At 30.9% G+C, this 12,255-nt stretch overlaps 1 protein-coding gene across 1 annotated transcript; it reads right to left on the bottom strand.

The window, feature by feature from the left end:
* Positions 1-6,375: 6,375 nt before the first annotated feature.
* On the bottom strand, positions 6,376-8,303 carry LOC120082036 (MLP-like protein 43). Its single transcript, XM_039037250.1, has 2 exons — positions 8,113-8,303; positions 6,376-6,972 (listed from the first exon to the last, which is right to left on the bottom strand). Exons 1-2 carry the CDS (start codon positions 8,300-8,302, stop codon positions 6,695-6,697), a joined length of 468 nt encoding a protein of 155 aa, XP_038893178.1. The 5' UTR covers position 8,303; the 3' UTR covers positions 6,376-6,694.
* Positions 8,304-12,255: the final 3,952 nt, after the last annotated feature.

Below are 12,255 nucleotides of genomic sequence, written 5' to 3'. Positions count from 1 at the left end.
GATGCATGCTAGGGCAAGAAGAACCACCTTGGACACATATTTAAGCCAACTTAAATAATTAGGGATGAGTTGGATGCAGGGTATGTTCAGGGGTGAGAATTTGACTAAGTGTTGGACAGCTCGTTGGACACACACCTTAGTGGGCCATGTTAGACGCATAGATGGTGGAAAATGGGGTAGTTTGATGCATGGCATGATGAATGAGCACAAATTGGATGCTTGGTGGACGAGCAAATTAGGTTATGCATGCACTAGTTAGGCCAAATTTCTAAGGAGGAGATGGATAACTCAGAGATGGACACCTTAGGAAATTAAGTAGCAGCATAGGATAAATTTGGCGAAGTATCAAAGCTGGAGGTGGACACCCAAGGTGGAATATGAAGCATGTAAAGTGTTGGGAGGACACCTTGAGGAGGAGTTAGGTGTTGGACATTACATGGTAAAGACACCTAAGTTTGAATACAAGTAGGTGATGGCAAAGACCATGTGTTGGCAATACAGGGAGAAGACACCTAAGTTTGTATGCAAGTAGGTGATGGCAAAAAACCATGCGGTTGCTCTACCTAGAGAAGACACTTGGGTTGCATGAAGGCTGGAGATGTAAACCAAAAGGAAGGGTTGAAGAGCATATAAATACCTTGAAGAAGCCCTACTTCACCTCACTATTCTAACAAACTCCCAAACAAACCTCAAGAGAGAGGAAATGAGAAAAATTTAGGGTGTTGAGTGGGCAAGACCAGACGTCCAACATAAGTCCAGGCATTGGAGGAGAGTTTCCTTGCGTTGGATAGAGTGCCCACGCGTTGGAAGGATTGTCCATGCATCCAATTGATTTTGCAAGAGATTAACTCTACGACAGCTGCTGTCGTAGGTTGTTCCAAGGCTTAAGTTTCATTTGGTTTGGTTGGCTCGAGATTTATGAGCTAAGAACCAGAAAAGGTCAGGAAGAAGGGAGATTCCATCAGTAAATAGTGAGTAGTATTTCCTTAAATGTTGTTAATTCCCATATATGTATTTTTAGTTTGTATGGTAATGGAAAAATACAATGCACGGGATGGTCACAGGTTCCTAGGGCCTAGTTTCTAAGTATGTGGTAAGATTCGTACAAATGGTCAGGTGGTTGTAAAGGCCCAGTTTCTAAACCTATGAGAAGAACCTCCAGTAACATGGTTAGAGGACCGACGGGTCTAGTTTCTGAGCCCACACGAGGTAGAGCTATGTGCACATAGGAAAATATCACTAATTGTCTACCATGTGTGTGGGGATATTAGGGAACAGATACGTGAAAGCCTGAGGTTTGAATAGTAACCTCATGGTATTGTTATGTTGTTATTGATTCTTGCTCTTTAGGGTTCAAAGAGACCCTGTGATTTGGTTACCACTCACTCGGCTTATAGCTCATTCTTTTTTTTATGCTTCTCTTTCGCAGGTAGCAGAAGAGTTCGAGTTGCTACATGAACATGATGTCTACCACAAGATAAACTTCTTACTTAGTAATTGAAACTGGGTTGGGAAAATTATTTGTTAACATGATAAACTGTATGAATTTAATTTCTAATGTATGAAATCTCGAAGTTAATTTTATCCTTGGTTAAGATTGAGTTTGCTAAGCAAAAGAGGGTAAGTGGACAGTAGGTATCACAAAAGGGTGGTATTTGTCGTCCTCACACCTTCTTCCGAGCAAAAGAGGTAAGCTTGGTAGGGGATGTGACATCCTGCCTGTGAGGGTGGTCCTTTGATCTGCATGAGTTAGAGTAGCTAGATTTGTCGACTCAATATGCCTACCATTTTGAGGACTCGTCTGATTGGGGAGCTGGGAACACAACTATATAAGAATAAATTCACTATACATGAATTTAATATTTAAATCATATTTAAATATTAATTAAATTCTCCAATTCTGTTCAATTATAAAATTAAATGAGTAATTATATCACATATAATTACTAATTCTCTTAATTCTGGTTTGAACGTTAAATTAACTTATCACGATATTCTAAGACTAATCCATTTACGAGCTAGTATGGCGACCTTGTGGACCTACAGATCATGGGCTCCAACAATCCGAGATTGATTGGCTAAACTCTTTACATGGAATTAACCCTCATTCGTTAACTAATGGGCCACTCTACTAAAGCCCATAGTTGCACTCCCCTCGCTGTAGATATATTATGTCCATTCGATATAACCATGACTAGTAAGTTAACCTTTCACAGGTTGTTCGAAATAATGGTTGGGTCAAATGTCTGCCCCCGAGATTACATCTTGTTCCTTAAGTCTCACTGATCCTCTAATGAACAATTAGTTTGTGATCCAATCAACAAACCAAGTCTCTCTTAGGCCAATGAGACGGTAGGGCCCCTTGTTCAAGATCAGAGTCAGCACTTAACGGAAAAACCTCTTTACTATCCCTAAAAACGAGTAAGAGTGTATTCCATCTTGCACCCTATGTCCCCAACTATCTACCCGGTCATACCCTTGAAACTAAGGTTTATTGAGCAGACACTATTGAGTCAACCCTCACGTATGCAAATATAAGGATAATTCCAAATAAACAGGAGTTCATAGTTAGCTCAGGATTAAGGTCAAGTTACCTAAGTCATCGCTTTGAAATAGTTAGTATTAAACAGTAAACAACGTTATAAAGTAAGAGTGACTGATTTTGTAGTCTATTCTTGTACAAACCCATTGCATAGGACATCCCTACTTATGTCATAACATGTGCAAATTAGAATCACATCGTCTGTAACACTTTACAACTCCTTGTAACAAGGACAGAGCGAACCGCATCCCATAGTGTTACTAGAATAAGGCACCTAACCTTATTCATATACTATAGATCATTTTGACTATTTACTCGAACCTGATCCACTTTTATTTCTCCACATAAAGTTCAAGTATTCATGTAATAGTTATGGATCTTTTAGTTTATTGGATTTATTTCTAAAACGAAATAAGAAAACATATAATAACAACTTATTGAATTTTCAGAAATAAGTTTAAATCTTTACAACCACGAGTTTTAGGACATAAAATCCACAAACTCCTACTTGGACTAAAACTCCAATGGTAACTTATATATCCGAACATATAAAATCGAGTTTCTGAGTTTTACAGAGAAATACAATAAACTAGGGCATCCCATACCCGTGGTTTACCATTGAGTATCCCGTACCCAACTTTTCTCCCACTTGCCCTGGGTTATTAACCTGGTATTCCTAGTCTTATAGGTGATTCTCAAACACTTTAGCCGAGAAAATCGTTGTAAACATGTTAATGTACAATAGACCTTTTATTTAAACTGTATGGGGAATGCATCTTATTCCCACAACACTTGTTTCTCAATAATGGCTAGGAAATCATACATTCCTTCAACTACATCGAGGTACTCCCAACACTTTGAGTAAGATGTATATGACTTGTCTAAAAAATCTTTTGTTTACAGTCTCAATTCAATAACAGTTTATTGATATGTGCAAGATTTTTATGAAAACAAATAATACAATATGATGTTGAGAAAAAAATCTAAGGCAACTAGAAAGTTTGTCCCTGGATTTCATGTTTTATCAAATAGACCTAGAAATCTTAAACTTTCTATACTTTTGATCCAATCAAAGCATTTCGGTTTTATTTTACCTAACAAGTTTTGTACACTCTGAACTTTTCAAGTGCTCTAAACTTATCACTGAGGTTAAATAACTACTTGCCTTAATTGATTTCTAATCGTTTTAAATATCTGAATATTTGCCAATGACTTACTAATAAAAATTCTTAAACCTAAGTAATTTTAAAGAAACCATTTGTAGGATGAGTTGTCACACAGAGAAGAGTTAGAAACAACTATAAATAGGAGGCTTTGGGCTGGAAGTTAAACCCATTCTCAAACAAAACTCAGTAGTAAAAATCGTGTGAAAATGGTGAAGTAATTTTGTTAGTTGAAGGAAGAAACGCAAGGGAAGTGCTGCCCAAATTTCCTTCTGATTTAAGAGCAAAAGCTCTACTGATTAAACCATAAGGAATAATAAGGGATAACTAGGATCGCAGTCAAGGTAAGTAGTTTATCTCATCCTCTCTTTAAGTGTTTCATGGTAGTGTACCTTTAATATGTTGCATAATTATTGTTATGTTGCATTACATGTTTAGAATACGTTTATCGACAATGGACCTCATGCATTATGTTTGTTCATAAGATTAAATTTTAATTAGATAAAGGTTATGCTTCTAGGGCTAGCAAGGCATGTATGGTTGCACCCCTCTAGACCCAATTCTATGTCAAGATTATGCTAGGGACTTACAGGGTATATATGGTTGCACCCCTCTAGTCCAATCTTACGTTTATGTTAATGGTTGATGTTGGATGCGACTCTGGCCCTACTGACTGCATAACCCGCTAATCATCAGATGGGTTAGTTTTCGCCTAAGTCCTCATCTTCTTATCAGGGCGGAGAAATTTATGTTAGAAGTATAACCGACCACCACATGTTATTATATGTTTTCGGTCCAATCATATGTTTTCAGAACATATTGCATGTAATTGTGCATTTGGTCACTACCTATGTAAGAACTACTTACTGGGTATATTATATACTCATCCTACTTTTACAGACTTTATAGGTAAGGACACAGCGTAGGTGGCAGAACTGGACGTCGCTCAAATGGCCAACCATCAAACTCATTATTATAGGCATATGCATTTTTGGTATACACGCTAGTGTTTTATGGATCATGGTGTTTTGTAAAATAAACTTTTTATATAGTTTTCTACCTAATTAATAAAATCTTAGATATGTTCTCTTAAGATTTTTACCAAAACTCATCTCATAATAGAAAAGTCTAAGCATGCATGTCGTAGCGGTCGGACCATGATATGTAAGGATCCGGTCGTTACAGGTCCCTTCTCAGCAAGGTACTGAGGGCAGTTTCTCTTCCAGTGCCCTTCCTCGTTGTAGTGGAAACACTTTCCTTTGTCTGCGGTGTTAGCATTGCCTTTTCTACCAGCGGAAACACTTCTATCAACGTCTATTAGTGGTAGACTTCTATCAGTTTCTATCACCGAGAGACACAGATAGACTTCTATCAGCCTCTATCGGTCTCTACAAAAAAAGATTATAATTTTGTTATTATGTGTAAATAGTTTTCCTTATTTTTCTATTTTTGAAAAACTCCCTATGATTTAATTATATAATTATATAATTTAATATAATATTTAAGAAAATTTCTTATAAATAGAAATATCTAAAATGTATTTACACTTTATAGCAAAAAGTTCCAAAAGTGTTTTGTACTTTTGAAACTTTTTACTATAAAGTGTAAATTTTTTTAAATATTTTTTAATATTTAAAAATGTCCTATAATTTAATTACGTAATTATAAAATTAAATATAAATTGATCAATTAATCAACTTAGTTAAATATCTCATATTTAATTAAACATACATTTGAATCATATTTAAATGCACATCTCTCTCATAATCTATAGATTTAATATGAATTTCATTCACAATAATTTTAACCTATAGTTTTAATATGAATCAAATTCATATTCATTTAATATTTGAATCTCATGCAAACATTAATACTCTCATATTTATATAGTTTAATTTGGAATCTCATTCAAAATTTAGTTTATATTATAATATAACTATATACATTATATTAATGCTATGTTACGCAATTAACATAAATTTCGTTAATCAGTTTGAAAAAATCAAATTCTTTCAAAACTAATTATCCTTGTTTTACCTGTTGTGAGCTAGCAAAGGACCTAATAAACATACAGTTATAAGCTTCAATGATATGAGATTACTTAGTTAAATTATTTAATTAAATTAATCAACATTCATTAATTATGGTTCAAACCACTATGTAAAACATGTTGCGTCCAATAATATAACCATTACACGTAAGTCGATCCTTCGTATTGTTCATAATTATAGTTAGGTCAAATATCTGTTTTACCGTTACCTCTTTATCTTTAAATACCACTGATCTTCTAATGAACAATTTGTTTATGGTTCAACCATAAACTAAGTCTCTCTCGGATCAGTGAGAATGTGAGGCCCATTGTTCAAGACCCAGAAACAGCACTTAATAGAATTTACTCATCTACTTATCCTAAAAGGGAAAGAGTGAATTTCATCTTCTGAAGTTATGTTTCCAGCTCTTCTGAAGTTATGTTCCCTAAGATAATAGGCTTACTGAGTAGACAACTCGAGCCACTCTCATTTATATAAATCAAAGGACGAGCCCTCACAAACAAGGGTTCATAAGTCACTCAAAATTGAGATCGAATTACATATGGTCATCTTGTGAAATATTGATCTCTACAGTCAACGATGTTACAAAGAGAGATTAATTATTCGTGGTCCAATCTTATACAAACTTATTGTATAGGATATCCCAACTCACATGTCTCTACATGAACGATTTGGATTACATCGTTTGTAACATTTATAAAGTGGGTCATATCCATAATGTTACCAAGATAAAGCATCCAACCTTACTCATCTACTATATACCTTTTAGACTATTAATTGATTACATAGCATAAAAACAAAGAGAACGGATGCCATACATGCATTTATTTAAACATATAAAGTTGTTACAAAGTATATATATAATAAGCTTCAATATTATACTTTCATAATGAGGAAAATCCTCCAAGAGAATTGGAGAAATCTTGATTTCAAGGATCTTAATTGTCTTCCATGAGGTGTGCATCAATGTCTCTGGACAATTCAGCAGCAAACTCTAAGATAGAATATGAATGTGGAATGTTTTCATGAAGTTTCTCATAAATCAAAGTCCAATGAACCACACTTCCCTTTCCCTCGTCCTTTGGAGTAGCTTGCATTATAAACTTGAATGTTTTATACTGCTCCAAAACGTCTCCTTCAATTGTCTTGAAAGCTATTAAATTCTTCTCCTCATCCACAGCTTCAATTACTGTCTTTGCTACTATAGCTTTTCCTTCTGTGGTTTAAAAATACATCAATTAATATTTATGCTGTGATTTTGTTCTTTTAACTTTCGAGTTTATATCAAACAAGTCCATTAACTTTAAAATATTTCAAAAAGGTCTCTAAATTTCTCATTTTGTGTCTATGAATATCCTTAAAATTTAAATTTTGTATCGAATAGTTCATTGAACTTTCAATTTTGTCTCTAATAGGTCATTGATGCATACAACTTGTTTTTAAGATTCCCAATCATATTAAACACATATTTAAAAATTTAGTCACCGTTTGATAATCTATATTTTGTTTTGAATTTTTGATTTTCGAAAATTAATTCTTTCAATCTCTCACAATGTCTTGCATTGATCTTTGTTAGGTAAAAAAGTTGGTTTTTTAGCAAAATTCCAAAAACTATTTTTAAAAATGATTTTTGTAGTTTTTCAAAGTTTGACTTGATTTTTTAAAATATTTGTAAAAAGTAGATAACAAAAACAAGAAATTTAAAAGTATCCTATATTTACTGGCTTAATTTAAAAAAAAATAAAAATAAAAAACCCTATAGACTTTACTAATCAAACTATATTAGATATCAATTTTAGTTTTATGTATAATAGATTTATTAAATTTAAAATGGTTGAATATAACTAGTGACTTGTTAGATACCGAATTAAAAATATAAAGATTAATTTGACATTTTTGAAGTATATTTTCAATTTTTAACTTTATTATAAAAATATTGTTTTTTTATGTTTATTATTCAAATATTGCAGTTTCATTGATCTCTCCCTCTTCTTAAGGACGCAGAAAGTTTTTAGAAAAAGTGTTCGGCACAGTGGCGGTGCATGCGTTTAAGCTATAATGGAATATTCTAATTCTTTTAAATAAAAATTATATATCTAATCCTCAACATTTAAATTCGTCCCTATACACTAGCAATTAGGTTTAAAAGTTTAGGAATAATCCTGACCTGTTTCAAATATAAAAAATAACAAAAAAAATATTTATAAATAAATATGATATATTGTTATTATTTGTAAATATTTTTAATAATTTTATCATTTAAAATAATTTTTCAATAATAATTCAAATTTGTAAATTAACCTCAATTCCATTAAGATTAAAAAGAAAAAAGAAATTAATGGTCATAGAAACAAACCATGAAAATAGTTCCAATAGATGATAGAACCAACTTTGCCCCATTCACCCTTATGTAGCTCACAGCCTTGTACTTTGTCCCCAGAAGCATTGTTTAGATGGTGTGGTTTCTTATGAAACATTTCATGAAATTTAGAAGCAGGAGCTTTTATTTCAAAATCAGCCTCCAACTTTCCATACAGACAACACATTTTTGCTGCTTTTAAATTTATGTTCTACTTTTAAACTTTGATCCTTTATATATGTAGTGAGGGCTTAGTTTTAAATTATCAGTCAATATATGCTAAATTATAGTAAGAGAGAATGGATGTAGAATTAGACCCTAAAACTTTAATAATTTCGATGTGTTGTTTTGGGAATTAGTTCCTGTTCGGTAGAGATTTTTTAAAATGTCAAATCATTTTTATCATGTTCAAAATACTTTAAAACACGTATTTGATCAAATTAAATTAATTTATTATTTAATTTTACACCTAAAAACAATTTTCACATCGTCTAAAAATTGATTCTGAATTATTAAATACATTTTTCGGAGTGATTTTGAAATTAATAAAAGTGATTTTAACAATTTTATAATCACTCACAAGCATGTCTTTCATGTAGTAAAAATACAATTTTTACAATTTTATAGTTACTCACAAACATGTCCTTAATGATTAAGATTATGCCGTAAAAATATAATTTTGGAAAAACAAGTACATTTAAAAAAAAAAAGAAGAAGAAGAAAGAAATAGCCAAATGATTCTGGTATAAAAGAAAAAAAAGACCCCAATAATTATATAGTATATATAGTATACGATATTAATATATATCTTTGTTATGTTTATTAGGAATGATTTAGAGCACAGAAAAACATTATTAAATATGGCAATAGAGTTGGCAGTGTCAATATTCAAAATATTGATGAATATAGTGGTTGGTGGAAATAGAATAAAGTGCTATGTTTTGTTCATTATTGTGATTTGCTTTTTCTGTTTTCTGTTTTCTTTTTATTTTTATTTTTTTTCTTTTTGTCATTTTTTTACTTCAATAAGGGAAATCAAACTACTTATTTTATATGATACTTTGTCCACTAAATTGTATATTTTTAAACAGTTTTGGAACTTTTTACTAGGGAAATTCTTATAAATATAAAAATCTTTAAAATATTTACATTTTATAACAAAAAAAAAATTCAAAAAAATTTATATTTTTTTAACTTTTTGTTATATAGTGTAAATATTTTTAAATATCTTTTATATTTAAAAAAATCCATTTTCACTATAAAGTCCAAATATTTTTTGGATTTTTTTTATTTATAAGAATTTCCCTACTTTTTAACCAATTTTATTTTATTTTATTTTTTTGAGAATCTGATCTTAATAAGTAATATTATTATTTGAAAACTAATCTTGAGATTAGTTGTAAATAATTCATAATTATTTTATACTTGTGACTTATTTATGATCTAGCTAGTTTTTAATCTTTTTTCTTTTTAAATAAATATGTATGAAAAGTAATAATAAAAAAAAACATATAATAAGAGACCAATTATCCTATAAAATCAAAGGTTTGGTTTCTCTGGAAGTAAAAAAGAAAAGAACAAGTAATATTATTATTTGAAAAATAATATTGAGATTAGTTGTAAATAATTCATAATTATTTTATACTTGTGATTTATTGATGATGTAGTTCCTTTTATATATATATAGAGAGAGAGAGAGAGAGAGAAATTGATGATGTAGCCAACGGTTATTATAAACTTTAAAAGAAAATTTAGACCATACTATTCTTTTAATTTTATTTTAAATAAATTAAATGCTTTTCGATAACTAAAGCCTAAATAAATTGGCTCATTTACATCTGTTGTCTAAATTTCCAATTTTAGCATGAATGGCCTAATCCCCTATTATTTTACACAAAAAGTCTAACCTAATTTTACAATTTGCTTTTGCTTTTGTTTCGAAAAAATTAATAAACATAATAGAAAAATATACAAAACATTCACAATGTTACAAATATAGGCTAAGCATCTTAAGCATATATTATTGGTGTCGGAAATGTCTTAAAACTCGCAGCTCGTAAATATGGTTAACATATTTTATTTATCAATAAAAGTATTACTAAGTATTTTATTCATTTGTTATTGATATTGCATTCTATTATAAAAATCTAATAAACGAATCCATGACTATAAATATGAATACTTTAACTTTATGTGGTGACATAAAAGGAGATCAAGTTTTAGTATATAGCCAAAATAGACTATAAGTATATGGATGAGATTGGGTACCTCATCCTTGTGACACTATTGGATGAGGCCCATTTTGTATACTGATACAAATGATGTGATCCCAAAATCATTCATGTGAATACATGTGAATGGGGGCATCCTATGCAATGAGTTTGCATAAGACCGGACCTTGAAATAGTCACTTTTCTTTATAACGGCCGTTTACTGTTAAAATTGGCTATTTAAAATTTAATGACCTAGGGTAACTCGATCTTAATTCTGAGCTAACTATGAACTTCTGTTTATTCAGAATTATCATTTGATTTGCATAGGTGAGAGTAATCCAACAACACTGCTCAATAAACCTCTATTTTTTTGGATAAGATCGGATAGATGGCTGGGGACATAGTTCTACAAGATGGAATTCACTCCTACCCGACTTAGGGTTAGCAGATAGGTTGTTCTCTTAAGTGCTGATTCATGGTCTTGATCAATGGGGCCTCGCATTCTCATGATCGAGAGGGTTATGGTTTATGAGTTGGACTATAAACCAATTATTCAATGGAGGATCAGTGGGAGCTTAAGGAGCAAAATGTATTTACAGGGGTAAAACGATAATTTTGAGCTAATTTTGAGCTAGATCTAAATAGGAACGACCTGTGAATGATCGACTTAGTAATTATGGTTACAGTTGACAGAAATAGTGTAATATCGAGCTATAGTGGTATGTCTCGGTAGTTAACGAAAATCAATTAATTCAATTTAAAGAGTTTAAATCAATTAATTATAAATCGTTGGAGCTCATGATTTGTAGATCCATAAGGTACCTCTACTGGCTCTTAAGTGAAATCTTGGATTGGTGAATTAAGCAAATTTGAACTGTTTAAATCGAAATTAAGGTTTTGAATTTATATTGTTCAAATTCAATTTAGGGTTTAATTGATTATATTTGATATAATTAATACGTTTATTCTTTTAATGAAATTGGAGAGTTTAAAATATTTAAAAATTGATTTAAATATTGAATTGCCTGAATAGGGTTCATGTATAATTAGGTGTTTGATTAATTTAATATTTGATATTAAATTACTATTTTAATTAATTAATTAACTTTATTTAATTAATTATTTAAATAATGTTTTCTTTTTAAAATTAGAAATTCGTAAATAAAATTAAAGCTGATTTTATAAAATCATTTTTTAATTTTATTTTGAAAAATGATTTTTTTTTTTAAAAAAAGAAAAAAATTAGTGAATTGATCCAACTTTTGTTGGATTAATTCACTAAAACCAACACCTAAGCCTAAGAATTAATGCAATTTGAAGTGTCAAGTTGTATTAATACTTAATGCTTGCATGTATTGAACATATAAATATGTTCAATTTCTCATATTTTGGGACATGCAATTTGAATTTTTGAGAAAATTCTAAACTCTTCCTTCCACCCCAAAAACCCACTTCAGCTTCACCCTAATTAATCTCAATTCTGGGTTTCCACAACATTCCAAACTAGAGATCAGTAAAAAAAAAAAAAAAAAAACTCCTCTTGGTGGTGTACTGTGAGTTTGAAGATCTAATTCATGGATTTTAGTTAGAATTAAAGAGTTTTCATCAAAGGTAATATATTGATGAAACCTTCTTTAGAAAACTATTTTGATGCATGCTTTTAAACTCAAATTAAGTGTAATTTGAGTGCTTATTGATTCTGATTTCTTCCACTACTTGTTAGTTTATTCTATCAATATGGAAGAAGAAAAACTTATCTTTGAATAACTATTTCTTCTCATAATCCACAACAACATTTCTTCTTCTCGAACGGAACAACATAATGATGAATTTCACGACCCCTACCACTAATGCCCCCATCGGATCTTTCCTACTATTCTCTAGACGAGAGACAGGTTGGTGGGAACCTCCTTTCGAAAGGAGAATA

This window comes from Benincasa hispida, chromosome 7, assembly GCF_009727055.1.
Source record: "Benincasa hispida cultivar B227 chromosome 7, ASM972705v1, whole genome shotgun sequence".
Classification (NCBI taxonomy): Eukaryota; Viridiplantae; Streptophyta; class Magnoliopsida; order Cucurbitales; family Cucurbitaceae; genus Benincasa; species Benincasa hispida.
This window is presented reverse-complemented; position numbering and strand designations above follow the sequence as displayed.

Coding starts and splice junctions, on each gene's coding strand:
- LOC120082036 (XM_039037250.1), bottom strand. CDS start 8,302: ATGTGTTGTCTGTATGGAAAGTTGGAGGCTGATTTTGAAATAAAAGCT. Junction 6,973..8,112: donor CTATTGGAACTATTTTCATG/GTTTGTTTCTAT, acceptor TTTAAACCACAG/AAGGAAAAGCTATAGTAGCA.